At 41.7% G+C, this 17780-nt stretch overlaps 1 protein-coding gene across 3 annotated transcripts; it reads left to right on the top strand.

Annotated features, from left to right (window-relative positions):
- The first annotated feature begins 152 nt into the window (after positions 1-152).
- LOC139368841 (sarcolemma associated protein b) lies at positions 153-14460 on the top strand. 3 transcript variants are annotated; one of them, XM_071108248.1, is made up of 11 exons: positions 283-405; positions 522-631; positions 961-1017; positions 5679-5804; positions 6026-6100; positions 7504-7809; positions 8668-8917; positions 9351-9522; positions 11593-11727; positions 12984-13071; positions 13468-14460. In XM_071108248.1, the coding sequence occupies exons 3-10, from the start codon at positions 969-971 to the stop codon at positions 13065-13067; spliced, it is 1197 nt and encodes a 398-aa protein (XP_070964349.1). In that variant the 5' UTR covers positions 283-405; positions 522-631; positions 961-968; the 3' UTR covers positions 13068-13071; positions 13468-14460. The 3 variants fall into 3 exon arrangements, with proteins under 3 accessions (XP_070964348.1, XP_070964350.1, XP_070964349.1); XM_071108247.1 differs by having other exon boundaries at positions 153-631; XM_071108249.1 differs by lacking the exon at positions 12984-13071 and having other exon boundaries at positions 264-631.
- The last annotated feature ends 3320 nt before the right edge of the window (positions 14461-17780 follow it).

The raw sequence follows: 17780 nt of genomic DNA, 5'->3' as shown, positions 1-17780 counted from the left end.
TTATGGAAACATATGGTCAGCATGGAGTTAAATTAAAGGGAAATGGCAGTGCCCTACTTGGCATAACAAGGGCACACACACACAGACACACATACACACACACACACTCCGAAACTCATACACTCACACACTACCCACTCTCACACAATCTCACATTGGAAGGTCCTATTGTTAGGCTAAGCCCCCATTTCTACATCAGTACCAACTGGCCTGGGAGCAGCTCATTCCCTGAACAAAACCTCCCTCTGTTTCAGTATGCAGCTGCAGCTTCCGAGATGCCCCAGTCAGATTCATGACCTAGTGTGGAAAGACTGGGACCCTCCACCATGAAGAGGGGGGACTATTTGTGACAATTATTGTTTTGATCTGGATGACCTCTATCATTAGATTTTGACTACCTTCAATGTAATCAACCAGTCATTTTTACTGTACCAGTGGTTATTTTCCTAACATGCCTTGGAAAATAGCTTGGCAGTCTGATGGAGAGTCTTTGTTATTGCATTTGATGTCCCCCTCTTCAGATGGACTATTCCATTTCGCATCTGAAAAATCAGATAGTTGGAAAGAATTCTTCATGCCAGGGACTGCTGTAGCCCCAGCACTGATAATAGCAGAGAACACCTGACCTGAGGTAATATCACATTATTATATGTTTTGAAATGTAATGTACTTATTTATATAGGCTTTATTACTTTCAATTATTATCCTTTCATTTTTAATTCCTTTCATAGAATTGTAATACAACATCTCTTCATAAAGTCCTCAATGTACGTTGTATGCACATTCATTTCACATTCAATTACATTTTTCAGTCTTGTGCTTCATATGTTATGTTATTGATTTCTTCTTCTGCTATGATATCTTGTTAATATTTTATTCTCAAGTTAGCTCATCTCTCACCCCGAACTGTTTGCAAAGTCACTGTACTCATATGAAATGATAATGTATCCTTTTTTGCAGATAAGCAAATGGATCATCAGGAGCTGAAAGAACCCATGAAGGTCTCACTCATTAAAGGTGAGTGAGACCTTCTCTTTATTCTTATTACATGTAGTTGGACAGATTATAATAACTGACCGGGATCTGTTGGGTCACTTCTGATGTCTTTAACTAGTCATCTCCTATTCTATTACTGACTTGTGCAAGTCATCCCAGACCTCGTTGCCGAGAGAGGAGGAAAGGGTCAAAGAGAGAGAGACTTTGTAAAGGAAAGACTGGGTGTGGAAACAGGACATTTAAGAGCTCGCATTGCTATAAAAGGCATTGTGTTTAGGGATACAGTTCTCTGGTTTCAAGTGGAATCAAACCGTAATCTGAAGGAGCCTTTAATACATTAGGGATCAACTCAAATGACTGTTAAATGACAGTATTGACATTTAGGTTGACAGGATTGACAACCAATTCTAACAAGAAGTTAACATTTGAGAGAGGACACTGGAGTACCTTGTGTATGTTCCTGATGCATGTCTGTGAGTGAATCAATTGTGCATGATCAATTAATTAGTAATGCCACTAGTCACATCGGCTATACAGAACACATTGGCTATTCACCATAACAACAATAACACATTTGACCTTAGGGTTATCTTTTTTCACAGTTTATAGTGTAAATCTCATCAGAGTTTAATAATATGAAGTTACCCTTATAACATAGGAATCATTATACCTGCAGTATATTCTGTAGCTGTAATCCAAAGCATCAGGCCTAGACCAGAAGATTTCTTTGTGAGTGTTAATGTATACAAATAGAGTACCGGTCAGGGAATCACGAAGCCTCTGACTCGGTTTTGAATGGCTGCCACAATGGTAGCGGGCTTAGACATTATGGTGGATGGAGCATGACGGCTATAGCCTTCAGCATGATGAGATGTAAAAATAGAAAAAGGGTTAGAAGGATTCTCATTACATTCATTCTGTGGTGCCTATGAGGGAACGTAATGGTCGATGATCAAGCAAGTCTGGAATATGTTTAGACGTAGAAAGGAATATTCCACAGTTGTGTTTTTTCATCCGGCATCATTTGATGACACCAAATATCCCAATAAGTAATGGGCAACCATGATGTGTCAGTGAGAGATAAACCTTTAACTTAGGGATGTCAACAAAAAAATACATTCCGGGGCCGTGTTCGGTTTTTAACGAGATCCGGATGAAAATTAGTTATATTTCCTCACGGTCAGAATTTGCATAAAATAGTCCTCAACCGTTTTTGGAATTTTCTAAGGTCCCTGACTGTCTAGCTTTCATTTTGGTGATTATTAGCGAGCTGAACACAGTCACGAAACAGTATGGTAGGTCCATTGTAATTTTCTACATTGTCATTTGTCATTTCAATTTGGATTTAGTGATTTTAAATTAAATAGAGCTTTTTATTTGTATATTTTGGGGCCCACAGGCCATATGTTTGATACCCCTGCGCTAACACATCCTGTTACCACCGGACACATTCTCTCACACACACAGCCTCTCTTTCTCTCCCTCTCTCTTGCTTTCTCTCTCTCACTCTCTCTTGCTTTCTCTCTTGCTTTCTCTCTCTCTCCCTCTCTCTTGCTTTCTCTCTCTCAGTTTCTCTCGCTCTCTCTCACACACACGGACGGACACATTTAACCTCACTCAGCTCCTCACGAAGAATCCATTTCCTCAGAGAAACACACACAACGAAACTCACTCAGCTCCTGACATATGCTCGGCGCAAACATCCATACACACACCTACACACATTCTCATGCTCATTCAGCCATTTACAGACATGCACACACATGCACGCACACACAAACACACACACACGCACTCTCTCAGATAGAGGCCAGAGCATTCCTCCCTGTCTTCACACACAGTGGGAGGTCATGTGCTTGAACAGGGATGGGGGGTGGGTGCACCACCAGCCTCCAGCAGACTCTAAACACTGCTTTGTTTATGGACATTTATTAGCATAACTAACATCTCTAATTATTTATCTGGTTTGACGTCAAAGCTAATATTCCACAGTAACATTTGCACATGTGTATTTAAACGAGCCAGCGAGTGTGAGAGGTTGTGCGTGCATGTCTGTTATCTGAAACATATTGTTAGTTTCTACACTGATACAGTGTCTGCCACAGTGATATCATAGCCCTCTTATATTACCATTTATGGTGCACAGGCTCCGTCTGTTATGGCGTCTTGTTTTGGCCTCTGCCAAACGCTTGATCTAGGATGATGTCGTCTCTTTTTACAGCCCTGGCAGATTAGAAGAAGAGTTTTAGCTGGGTTTTATTCCGTCTATTTTGAGAGAGAGTTATGCGTTGCTTTCTCTACTAGTCATCTTTTCGACCTATGAAATCATAGTCAGTAGAGGTCATTGCTTTGAAACTGTGAGAAATGTGATTACTTTGAGGGTACATCAAAGGGCTTGACTACTATAAGTGCCCGCTAATATAAGCGGACCCCAATATGTGAGTTCAGATGACATTATTAATTATTCTATTTTTGGGATGTAATTAGTTTATGTAATAGTACAATTTTTGGTCATCTTGGGAAATTATCTCACATTTCATCCATGGCTAAATGTAATCTGTTGGCAGGGAGTGGGGAGGCAAAATAGTCCAGAGAGTCAGACATTCAGTCAAGTTTGACATTAGCTTTGGAATCTCGCAAAGGCCTAACGAGGGTCATAGAAAGTACCAGACCACATGTGGCTAATGTCAGTCATCTATAATTTTACGAGAACATTTGTCCTCATTTTCCCCTACTGTAGATACAGTGGATTGGGAAAGTATTCAGACCCCTTGACTATCGCCTTATTCTAAAATTGAATAAATCGGCCAAAACATCAAAAACAGGCTTTTGACATTTTTGCACATTTATAAAATATTAAAAACAGAAAGGCCTTATTTACATAAGTATTCGGACACTTTGCTATGAGACTCGAAATTGAGCTCAGGTGCATCCTGTTCAGTGGTGTAAAGTACTTAAGTAAAAATACTTTAAAGTACTAAGTCGTTTTTTGGGGTATCTGTACTTTACTTAACTATTTATATTTTTGACAACTTTTACTTTTACTCCACTACATTCCTAAACAAAATAATGTACTTTTTACTCTTTAAATTTTCCCTGACACCCAAAAGTACTAGTTACATTTTGAATGCTTAGCAGGACAGGAAAATTGTCTAATGCACGCACATATCAAGAGAACATCCCATGTCATCCCTACTGCCTCTGATCTGGCAGACTCACTAAACACAAATGCTTTGTTTGTAAATTATGTCTGAGTGTTGAAGCCCCTGGCTATCCGTTAATTAAAAATTATAGAAAATTGTGCTATCTGGTTTGCTTAATATAAGGAATTTGAAATTATTTATACTTTTACTTTTGATAATTAAATATATTTTAGCGATTACATTTACTTTTGATACTTAAGTACATTTAAAACCAAATACTTTTAGACTTACTCAAGTAGTATTTTACTGGGTGACTTCCACTTTTACTTGAGTCATTTTCTTTTAAGGTATCTTTACTTTTACTCAAGTATGACATTTGGGTACTTTATCCACCACTGATCCTGTTTCCATTGATCGTCCTTGAGATGTTTCTACAACTTGATTGGAGTTCACTTGTGGTAAATTCAATTGATTGGACTTGATTTGGAAAGGCGCACACCTGTCTATATAAGGTCCCACAGTGCATGTCAGAGCAAAAACCAAGCCATGAGGTCGAAGGAATTTTTTGTAGAGCTCCGAGATAGGATTGTGTCAAGGCACAGATGTGTGGAAGGGTTCCAAAACATTTCTGCAGCATTGAAGGTCCAAGAACACAGTGGCCTTCATCATTCTTAAATGGAATAAGTTTGGAACCACCAAGACTCTTTCTAGAGCTGGCCCCCAGGCCAAACTGAGCAATCGGAGGAGAAGGGCCATGATCAGGGAGGTGACCAAGAACCCAATGGTCACTCTGACACTCTGGGAGAACCTTCCAGAAGGACAACCTTCCAGAAGGCCTGACAGAAGCCACTCCTTAGTAAAATGCACATGCCAAAAGGCACCTAAAGACTCTCAGACCATGAGAAACAAGATTCTCTGGTCTGATGAAACCAAGATTGAAACCAAGATTGGCCTGAATGCCAAGCGTCACATCTGGAAGAAACCTGGCACCAACTGTACGGTGAAGCATGGTGGTGGCAGCATCATGCTGTGAGGATGTTTTTCAGTAGTAGGTGTAACCAATGTGAAATGGCTAGCTAGTTAGCGGTGGTGCACGCTAATAGCGTTTCAATCGGTGACGTCACTCGCTTTGAGACCTTGAAGTAGTGGTTCCCCTTGCTCTGCAAGGGCTGCGGCTTTTGTGGAGCGATGGGTCACGATGCTTTGTGGGTGACTGTTGTTGATGTGTGCAGAGGGTCCCTGGTTCGAGCCCAGGTTGGGGCGAGGAGAGGGACGGAAGCTATACTGTTACACAGGGGCTGGCAGATTTGTCAGGGTCGAGGGGAAGATGAACGGAGCGAAGTACTGTGAGATTCTTGATGAAAACCAGCTCCAGAGCGCTCAGGATGATTTTAGCAATTTTAGAAGAAAGCTGTAACCTAAAAAAATATGGAAAATGTCAAGGGGTCTGAATACTTTCCGTATACACTGTAAGTCTCCACCCTGTCATGTTGGTCTGTCCTCTGCTGAACACTGTATTTACCTCCATTCCTTTCCCAGATGAGATGAACCGATCCAACACAGGAACAAGTGACTCAGAGAAAGTCATCAAGCATCTGAACGAGGAGCTTCGTGAGGCCCAGGAGCTCTCCAACACAGGGAAACTGAAATGCATGGAACTGCAAGGTAATGGAAAAGCTTAGGAATGACACTCACCCAACAGTGGATTATAATAGTAATATATGCCATTTAGCAGATGCTTTTATCCAAAGCGACTTACAGACATTAGCCAATACTGTACAAAGATAACAGGCACAAGCATACACACCTTCACACAACAGCTGCAGCAGTGAATGTTCATAGTTAGAGAAGTTAACTTATTGTATTATTTGTGTCATACATTATAGGTCTCCTGGAGGAGGAGAGGAGAGCCAACAAGCAGCAAGCTGACGAGTCTGCAAAACAGTTGAAATTCCTACACGGTAGTTATAGACCAAAGTGTGTGTGTTTGAAGTTGCCTTGGATCTTCCTTACTAGAATTACTTTGGGGTGTGTGAGAAATGTGTAGGAATGTGTGTGGGTAGAGCTGGATTTTTGTTTGTATGCGTGACTGTTCATGAATCTAGGCTACTGTATATGTGGTTAAAGTTTGTGTGTAGTTGTGTTGTTGGTTCAGTTCTGTGAGATAGAGAGAGCTTCACCGCCTTTTGGATGTCTTTTGTTGGTGCAGTACCGGACCGGCCTTGATTTCCACATCCAAAGCCGTCTATGTTTGGTTCAGATTTTGTCCGGTCTGGACCAGCCTTGATTTGGCCTAAACATAGACTTCTATAAATTACATATATTAAACTCTCATTCAGAACCAAAAATTTGCTTCATTTCAACATTTCAACATCTGTAAAATACATATTTTCAACATCTGTAAAATACGTATTTTCAACTTTCATTCAGAACAGTGATAGTGATGAGGATGTGACTAAGGTGACCAGCGCTGTGTAGAGGGTGACGTCTGACTACCACTCCGGTTCATCCTCAGATGAGGATAGTGACCTCAGGGAAATCGTCCCTCCCCTACCGTCTCCCGAAATCGCGCCACACACCAGGTGATCTACCCAGCTGCTCCTTTGTGACGTCCTCCAGTGCCCAAGCAGAAGAAGATGGGGCCCGGTAAAGGATAAAATGGCCCTCCATGTCCGCCTCACTATGGCTTCAGACCCCAAGGCAGACTCACCCAGCCCTTCGGACACAATGGTTGGGCTCTGTCTAGCCAGAGAAGGGGGCATGGATACTGGGGTGGCACTCCAGGCCTGACTTACTGTTAGGGACCACTGTAGCAAGTGTTGACGTTAGTATTAGCCTTTTCCATGTGCCCAGGTTTCCTGAGCTGTTGAGGGTAACCACGAGAGCAAGCAATAGTTCATGGGTGGCAGGTAGCCTAGCGGTTAAGAGCGTTGGGACAGTAACTGAAAGGTTGCTGGTTTGAATCCTTGAGCTGACTAGGTGAAAATCTGTTGATGTGCCTTTGAGCAGGGCACTCAACCCTAATTGCTCCTGTAAGTCACTCTTAGACCATCTGCTAAATGACAAAAAAATGTCAACAGAAAATTTTCCTGATTTCAATGTCCTGAAAATAGGTATTTTTTGCATCAGGAAAAATGCCTTTTTAACGTTCTGGAAAATATGTATTTTTAACATGGAAAATATCTTTTCACCTTTCATTCAGAACCTAAATTTAACCTAACTTCAACATCTGGAAAAATATGTATTTTCAACATCATTTTGCTTACTGGGACTATTCTAGTTTTGCTGGGGCAGAACAGCAAGGACCGGCCTTGATATAACTCTTCTCCTCCTTAAAAATGTCCACTGTCTTCTATGTGAGCAGGCCAGCTGCGACAGCTACAGGACGAGCTGGGGGTCCTTAGAGAACAGAAAGACAGCGCCTCCCTGAGTTCACAAGATGAACTGCACAGATCCCGAGAAGAAGTGAAGACTCTGCGTCGCACCCTTGATGCTGCCACCGCCGATTGGAAGCGGGAGGTCTCTACGGTCCAGGGTAACTTAGCAACCGTCTCCAAGGATATGGAGAAGTGGCGAGAGACAGCCAGCAAGTACGAGCGTGAGATTAACGGCCTGCAAGGTGACCTACAGCAGCAGAGTAAGCAGTGGCAGAAGGCTGCCGAGTCACAAGGTACCAGTGGTGTAAAGTTCTTAAGTAAAAATACTTTGAAGTACTACTTAAGTTGTTTTTTTGTGTATCTGTACTTTTACTTTTACTTCACTACATTCGTGAAGAAAATAATGTACTTTTTATTCCATACATTTTCCCTGACACCCACAAGTACTTGTTACATTTTGAATGCTTAGCAGGACAGGAAAATTGTCTAATTCACTCACTTAAAGAGAAAATCCCTGGCCACCCCTACTGCATCTAATCTAGCGGACTCATTAAACACACATGCTTTTTTTTTATGTCTGAGTGTTGGACTGTGCCCTTGGCTATCCAGAAAATCATGCCATTTGGTTTGCTTAGTATAAGGAATTTGAAATGATTTATACTTTTACTTTTGATACTTAAGAATATTTTAGCATTTACTTTTGATATGTAAAGTATATTTAAAACCAAATACTTTTACTTTTACTCAAGTAGGATTTTACTGGGTGTCTCACTTTTTACTTTAGTAATGTTCTATTATTAAGGTATCTTTACTTTTACCCAAGTATGACAATTGGGTACTTTTTCTACCACTGCAAGGTACTACATATACAGTGCATAGAAAATACATAACAAATATTGATATTCTGTACACACAATGTTTATCTGTAATAATGAGTGCTATTTATGTGTGATTTATAAAGCATTTGTACACAAAGTTGCATCCATATGAAAGTATATCCACATCAACTTAGTTTGGGCAGCTAATTAGCCCCGAATAGACTGACTAAATAGTTTTACTGAAAGTATCAAGGAGTTGGCTGAAGCAGAAACAGACAATCACCCAGGCTGTGATATAATGCCACGTCTGAGCATCCCTATGGTTTTCTACAGCAGGTGAAATGGAGTCCATGCAGAGGGAGTGCACCAGCCTCCAGAGGGAGGTGTCATCCCTGCGCTTGGAGAAACAGGAAGTGCTGAATACACACCAGAAGGAGAGTGCTGCCCTCAGGGCGGAGAAGGAGGAACTGCTCAGGGCTCACCAGAAGGAGAAGGGGAACCTACAGAATGAGAGTTCTGTCATGCGCTCAGAGAAAGAGGCCATGCTGAAGAAACAAAAGGAGCTAGAGAAGGATTTGGCCAGGTCAGTCTGTAGTCTGAAACACAACTGGAGAGCATCACAAAAGAGCATCTGTGCCTAAACATCATACACAGATTCGACGGTGCACAACTCAACTCAAAAATGGTCCCAGTATTTGCACGTCTGTCTCTGCCACTCTCACACTCTCCCTTACTCTAATGCCCAGTTATCTTTGACTCTTTCTTTCGTGCACACACCGACACACACAGACATATACACACACACACACACACACACACACACACACACACACACACACACACACACACACACACACACACACACACACACACACACACACATTAACAGACCAATACATTTGACATTGAAATGGTCACAATTAGAATACATTGGTCTACAAATCATTCATAGACAGTAACACTGTTCCTGAACCTCTGTCTCTCTCTCTCTCTTTCAACCCCTCTCTCTCCCCCAGCTCACGTGCCCAGAGTGCTGAGCTAGGCAGCATTCTGAAGGCCCTGGAGCTCTCTCAGGGGGAGATGGAGAAGAGGCTGGGGGCCCAGCAGGAGCAGCACCAGCAGGACAACACCAAACTTCAGAGCCAGCTGGACCAGTCAGACAGCCGCACCAAGGACCTGCAGAGAGAGGTGGGCACATGCATGCTGTCTTCCTCCCTTCCTTGAAGTAATCCCTGATCTATGATCTGACATGACTGGATAGGAAGAAAAAAAAAGCTACATTATAAACTAGGTGATTTGAACCCTGAATGTTAATTGGCTGACAGCCATGGTATATCAGACCGTATACCACGGGAATGACAAAAAAAATGTTTTTCCTGCTCTAATTACATTGGTAACCAGTTTATAATAGCAATAAGGCACCTCAGGGGTTTGTGGTATATGGCCAATATACCACGGCTAAGGGCTGTGTCCAGGCACTCTGCTTTGCGTCGTGCATAAGAACAGCCCTTAGCCATGGTATATTGGCCATATACCACACCCCCTTGGGCCTTATTGCTTAAGTATATAATGGAACCCATAAGGATCACAATCCTATCTTGTTAGCCCAGTGGTCACTTCATGGAAGTGTCGTGTCTTTACTATCATTAACTGAAGACTTATAGTTTTTATCAAAGATTCTCTGTAATTAGTATTGCACGATCAACTGATTAATAATGTAACTAATTAACTAGGAAGTCGGGGCACCAAGGAAAAATATTCAGATTACAAGGTTATAATTTCCTAATATAACCTTTCAGATATTTTCATATCTGATCCATAGTCTTCTGATTAATGAATTATTTACTTTACCTCATGTTAGTCTCATTCCAAACGTCGTAAATTGTTGGTTATCTGCACAAACCTAGTCTTCACCATGAGTCATCCATACATCAATTGTCTTAAATAATTTATTTATTACTAACTAAGTAATTCACAGAAATTCATATACAAACAAACAAGGTAAATGTGGTGACATGAAATGAGAATGTGCCCTAGTGGGCTAAACCGGCATTGGGGCTTGTTAGACAAAAGGGGAAGTGGGGATCGACTAAGTCACTACAAAGTGATAATTATAACAATTGAAATGCTAATCCTTTGCACATGAACGCTCACTCATTCGGGAACAATTGCAATCAATATATAGATTTACTCTCAGTGTGTCGTCTTGATCGCTGGTGAAAAGTTAATTTCTTTTGTAGAATTGTCCGTCTCTCCCTCTCTCTCTCTGTCGTGGTTATAGTGGATAGTTCAGAGTGACATTAATTTGTTTCGTTATAGAATGGATGTTTCGGCGGTTGTCGTTCTTCGCGTTCAATGATACTGAATTCCTAGCTGCAGACTAGTAATTAATATCAAAGACTTGTTCTTATTCTGTCGGTATCGATAGTCTAAGAGTTTAACCACGTGGTATGGTTAAAAGATTCAGCAATGGTCTGCAACCTTTTGTCCTCCCTTGATTGAGAGAATCATGGTCTGCAACCTTTAGCCATCTCGTAATTGAGGTAAGCTCGGTCTGCTGATCGAAAACCAGAGTGGGGGTTTAAATCGGAATGGCAGAAAAGGCTGTCCCAGGATGTCTGACCCTAACTGGGCTCAGAGGCGGTCCTCTGATTTAGTTCAAATCCAATTCCCTTTTTGAGTTTTCCTTCATTAAACAGTCCAAAATCACATTGTATCATACTCACTCATTCATTTTATACAACAATTAGATGTAAACCTCGTATCTGAGGCTATTATATAAACAGTGTTATGGTAATGTGGCCACACCGTCTCCCATGAGCTTCCCCAAGTTGTGACAAACGGACCAGTTCGTAGCTGGATTCTTCACCAATCTTTTATACTTTCTCCGGAACATGACATTTCTTCGTACCTCAAGTTCTGTGAGGTAGAAGGATTTCCTTTGTTCTCCATGAAAATCTACTCTCTCTATACTGTGTGTCCATGAGGAGATTCTCAGGAATTTATGACGTCTCTCTGACCACAGCAACCTAGTTGAAGGAGAAAAGGGGGAGGCGGGGAGAGGGGGATGGGCTTGCTATACCCAAAGAGGCCAACGTCATGACAGAAGGGAGGAAGGAAGTATTTGTTCAAAGTATTTGATGAGGGCCTGAACTTTTACAACCGCCGTTTTATCCCATTTGAAACAGAATCCTTACGGTTGCTCAAACTATGCATGTTTTATGAATGCCCTGTAATATTTATAACCTCTGTTTTCAGTACGAAGAGACGCAGACTGAGCTGTCAGACCTGAAGGAGAAGTTTGAGAGGACCGAACAGGAAAAGCAGTCGATCACTGATGAGCTTGAGGAGTGTAAAGCTGACCTGAAAATGCTGCGGGAGAAAGGAAACAAAGTGAGTTATCCACTATCAAGACTTTAAAAAATATACTGCGACTAAGAAGAGGGAGGAATATTGCATGAATCATCTTCAACATGCATTCTGTAAATATATATGTTTTGGAAATGTTGGGTTGAATTCAAATGTTGAGTTGAGATGAGTTCAGATGAAATTGACTTCAAGCATCACCAGTAGCAGGCTACCTCTTCCTTTGAGTTTCAAGTTGAAAAGTTTCAGAGTTTATTCGACACGTGCACAAGATACAACAGGTGTTCACCAGAGCCTTTCTAATCACACCACAACTGCTCCCCTCCTCCTCCCAACCAGCTTGTCCCTTGACTATTACTTCTAGACTTAGACACGCTTGGACACCCTTGTAGTATGTTAGAATATGGTCACATACATATTGTGTTGTGTATTTTATGTACCAATATCAATATATGCTGAGTGTACAAAATATTAGGAACACCTTCCTGATTTTGAATTGCATCCACTTTTGCCCTCAGAACAGCCTAAATTCGTCAGGACATGGACTCTACGAGGTATTGAAAGCATTCCACAGGGATGCTGGCCCATGTTGGCTCCAATGCTTCCCACAGTTGTGTCAAGTTGGCTGATGTCCTTTGGGTGGGGGACCATTCTTGATACACACGAGAAACTGTTGAGTGGGAAAAAGCCAGCAGCATTACAGTTCTTGACGCACTTAAAACGGTGCGCCTGTCACCTACTACCATACCCCGTTCAAAGACACTTAAATATTTTGTCTTGCCCATTCAACCTCTAAATGGCACACATACACAATCCATGTCTCAATTCTCTCTCCTCTGAAATTGATTTAACAATTTACATCAATAAGGGATCATAGCTTTAACCTTTTAAGCTTTCCTGAGTGGCTCAGCGGTCTAAGGCACTACATCTCAGTGCAAGAATCGTCACCACAGTACCATGTTCAAATCTAGGCTGTATCACATCCGGCCGTGATTGGGAGTCCCATAGGGCGGCGCACAATTGGCCCAGCGTCGTCCGGGTTTGGCCGGAGTAGGCCGTCATTGTAAACAAGAATTTGTTCTAAACTGACTTGCCTAGTTAAATAAAGGTTAAATGTAAAAATAAAAAAAATAAAACTTGATTCACCTGGTCAGTCAATGTCATGGAAAGAGCAGGTGTTCTTAATGTTTAATACACTCAGTATATTTGATGAGTTGACCCACTCTCCTGGGGTCAAACTCACCCATTCCCAATGATGTCTTAATATCCCTTCCCTCCTGTAGACCTCCCTATTGCTGCCTGTCCAAGCCATACTCATCGGCCTTATCCTGGCTTTGCTGTATTGGTGCTTCGGCGCATTGTGGTAGAAAGGTACACCGTACTCCTGTCCAGTCAACCCGGCCTACATCTCGCATTGTTTGTCTCTGTCAGCACACTGCATGAAACAAATCTCAAGTCTCGAAATTGAAAAGTCTCTCTCGTTCCTCTGAAATACTGAGGAAAATATGATGTCTCCCCATGGCAGAACTAACATTTCTAATATGACATCTTCTCCTCTTGCCTGGATCATTAATATCTAACGAATCTCTCTTTCTATGGGCTGATTTTTGTCTCGTCTTGCTCTACGTGAACATGTTGCTTTCAACCGTCATTGTTCTCTGTGCATTCCATGACAGCTTTGGCCAATCAGGTGCTATTAAAGGGCTAGAGCAGCCTGTCAGACGGTGCTGAGGTCAGTGTTTCAGTTTGTGTCACTTCCTATTTCAGAGTGGATGGATCGTCTGGGTGCCTCATGCAGTTGCCGTGGTAGCGACTATGACTGCTGCTGTGCTCTACGCCAGGACCTGAGTGTGAGACACACATACACACACAAGGATATTAGTGCAAACATGCACACATACGTACATATGGTCAGACTTCTGTACACTAAACCTATTAAATGCATTGCCTCCTGATCTGTTCAGTTGTTTACTCATGTTCAGATGTTTTAAAAAGGAGAGCCCTTTAGTTGAATACTTATATAGTTTCACTGATATATTTTAGAGAAATTTGAGAAATGAATATACTGTACAATTATAGACAAGTTCAATCTTCCTAAATGTATAATTTCAGAAACTCATAAATGCATTTTTGGTTTTCTCTTTATGTTTTACATTAGGGCTATCTTCTAATAGGATTTCAACAATGAATATAGGCTAAAGATACTGTACACTGTTATCCTCACTGATAATGATTAATATTTCTGCAGAAAGACCTGTCTTCGAGGTCCAACTGCCCTAAACACTTTGTTTTAGAGTCCAGTAAAATATGTAAATTCACCTTAAACTTTAATTTGCTGCATTGCAACGCCTAAGCTCTGTGTGAATACATGGTGAATGATCTTAGATCATTTGCATACACTCACTCACATAATTCTGGTAAAAAGGGTTAAGGAATAACCAGAGATTAATGATCTTGAGGCCAAGAAGTTAGAAGTTCCCCCTCAATTTGATGTTAACTGTTGACTATTCAGTAGGCCTACCTCCCTTTTGAATCAATGTTTGCATGCAATTTAAACCTCTAGTATCAATTAATTTGTCATCCAATTAAATTCACCACAAAACATACTGTAATTCAAGCATTGCTTTTTCAAATGTAAATAATTGTGCGGAGTATACTGTATTTTGAAAAAGATAGGTGATGGTATAGTTTAAGTTTGAAGTAAAACTATTTGCTCTAAAATGTACTTTGTGTGACCTTAATTAAACCTTCTAAATCTCATGATCATGATTATTTTTCTCCATTACCCTGATAGTACCACATATTAGACAATAAGTGGAGCCACATGTTAAGTTTGGGTTGGTAGAAAACTCTCATTGACTGTATGAAATCTCAATGTTTACAGTATGGCATGTGAGTCATGTTGAACGGTTGTTGATTTGGCCATCGGCTAAAAAGTATCTATCATGCCAGGTTTTTTTTAACTTCTGCAGGCATCTCTGATGGATATTACTTTACTATTGATAATCAGAAAAGGTGCTTTCGGAAGAAAGAGGAAAGTACCTTAAACTTGGACATGTGTTTGGCGTTTAGAGGACTCTTGTTTCAGTATTTTGCAAAGATGTAGAGTCAACATTTTTCAATATCACGCATGCACACACACCCCTCAATGCCGTCCTGCAGTCCATCTCAATGAGGACGGGGGCCAGGACAAGACCAAAAAACAGACCCCTGAGCTACAGATGCTACACCGACAACGTAAGGTGAGCTGTTTCTAGCCCATCAAATGATGTATTAGTCTTATCCTGATATTAATAATGAATAACATCAATGCAGGCAGGGGGTTTAGGGATGAAATCAGGCCTGGATATTAGTCATAGTGTAATGAACACGAGGGGAGACAGAGCTGGTTTCAAGCACAGGGCGCAGCAGGTGTTTCTTGCAAAGGACCACAGGAGGCAGCAGGTATCTGGGTCCAGGGGCAGGCAGAAGGTCATACACTGGAGGTCCAAAAGGGCAACAGTACAGGCAGGGAAAAGGCTAGTAACGTAGTCCGGGGGATTAGGCAATAGGTAGATAACAGGAAATCCAACAGGCAAAAGGTGTCGTTAGTGAGGCTGGCAAAAACTATCATACATAGGAATAACACACGGGAAACCCAGCGCTCTGAAAGACGTGTCACAAAACAAACAATACCTCACAGTGAAGGGGTGCAAAGAACTGAACTAAATAGTGTGTGATAATGACATGCAGGTGATTAGAATTCAGGTGATTGGGATCTGGAGAGTGAGCTGCGTTCAGGGGATCTACATGTTTGAGGGTATGAGTTGGAAGCAGATGTTACACATAGGGCCCCCAGATGGGGATCAGCTTTACATCCGAGGGATATTCTTACTGACCTCCATCCAATAACCCTAAATACACATCCTAGTGAGGTCATGAAATCTAGTGTCTGATGCACTTCTTTCTATGCTAACAGTTTGGACAATGTTTTGTGTTATAACACGGAGAGGGAATATTTTATCCCTCTCCTCCAGCAAAAACTCCTGAAATTTGTGAGGTTATCGCTTCTCATATTCCACACCTCGCCCTTCTTTAAAAGCTCCACCACACTATGGGGAGACAGACAGATCAGATTCAAAACAACAGAGGAAGGGGAAGAAGGCAACAAGGAACAAGCAACGTTAGTATATTACAGTATGCCATTTACCAAGAGCGAGGTCTCTCTGGCTGAACACAGTGTGTGTGCCGCTGAGTGTAACCTGACAGATGATGTACCATTGAAGAATATCCAGAAGAACACCATCACACGGTGGTGCAACAAGCACCTGAAGTGTGTAAACAGGTTCATAGATGACCTTCAGTTTGACCTAAATGACGGGCTGACTCTCATCGCCCTACTGGAGGTCTTGAGCCATAAGAAGATGTTCAGGAAGTACCACACCAGGCCCACATTCAGACAGATGAGGCTGGATAATGTCTCTGCTGCGCTCGAGTTTCTGGAACAGGAGAATGTCAAGATGATGTCCATAGGTAAGGGACATGTTGAAATGCTCAGGGATCATTTTCAGTCTGGCAGCCAGGCCAAGTTAAGGAAAAAGATAAAGTCACACTTCTTTGGTTACACTTTACATGAGGTTGCATTGTGCAGATACCATATTTATTTTTAATTTCTAGGTACCATTACTTGTAATTATACAGTATACAATTTGGCCAGTTTTCTATGATTCAGTTTAGTCTATGTTTAATGTACCTCACAGTTACTGTGTACAGTCATGTCATTGCACATGTTGCCACAATTATTTTTGTTATAAAAGTAAAGACTATAGGACTGTTTGATTTACCCTGGGAGATGTGCGATACTGTTTGTGTTAGATAACACTGGATCTCCCATCCATTCTTGTGGGTATAATACGGTGCTGCCTCAACAGACAGTAAGGCCATCGTGGACTGGAATATGAAGCTGATTTTGGGGTTGGTGTGGATCCTACACTACTCCATCTCTTCTCATTTACTGGAGGACAAGACCAAGAAACAGACCCCTGAGCTACGGCTGTTGGGTGGATCCTGGACAAGGTGCCCGAACTGCCTATCACCAACTTCAGCCAGGACTGGCAGAATGGCATGGCTCTTGGGACACTGGTGGACAGACTGGCCCCAGGTGAACTATAACTGGATTCATGAAAACAAAATCCAGCTTTGGGTAAAGCATACTTCCTATAGCGTATATAGTCTAGGACCTGATCTTTGATACTCTGTCTTTCTCCCTGCCTGCAGGCTTTAGTCCAGACTGGGAGAGCTGGGACGAGGTACAGCAAGTAGACAATGCCAGAGTGGCAATGCAGCAGGCTGACGAGTGGCTGGGAGTGCCACAGGTGAGTCCTCGGACTATCAACACTCTTGTGGTTTCCACATATTACATACTGAATAAACCACCAAATCACAGGGGAACAGGGCTGACATTTCAAAACGTACGTGCCCTGAATTGTTATGAGAGTGGTCAACACCCCTCAAGATCCCATATGGTTCCCATTACATTGGAAAACATTGGTGTAACTCTAGGAATTTGTACAGATTTCATTTTAGGTTTTAACTTCTCGGAACAGCCTCTGGAGGATAATCTTTTGGCCTACGACATCATCGGGCATGTAAGAATTCACCACACTAACAAAGCCTTCAGGAAGTAGAGTCCTTTGCTCATAGTGAAAGGAATACATGAAATGTAGCAGATTTACATCATGCACGTTGTTTTAGCTTGTAGGAGTCGATGTCACCCTGCATGTGACCTGAAGAGGCCAGTTTGGGGAATAATTGGTGCTAGCATAATTCATCAGGAAAGGACATACAAACATATACATAACCATTGTTTCTCTTTTGCGTCCAGGACATTGCCCCAGAGAAGATCATCGACCCTCGTGAGGATGAGCAGTCCATCATGACTTACCTCTCCATGTTCCCCAAAGCTCAACTGAAACCTGGAGCCCCCTGTCGTGTCTTTGGCTATGCCGGATTAAGTGATATGACATGCTATTCTATAAAATAATTTCTCCGTAATTAATATCACCTGATTGAGCTAATCATGTAAATGTAATTAACTAAAG

This window comes from Oncorhynchus clarkii, chromosome 16 (genome assembly GCF_045791955.1).
Source record: "Oncorhynchus clarkii lewisi isolate Uvic-CL-2024 chromosome 16, UVic_Ocla_1.0, whole genome shotgun sequence".
Lineage (NCBI taxonomy): Eukaryota > Metazoa > Chordata > Actinopteri > Salmoniformes > Salmonidae > Oncorhynchus > Oncorhynchus clarkii.
Note: the sequence above shows the minus strand (reverse complement) of the source record. Positions and strands in the feature narration are given on the sequence as shown.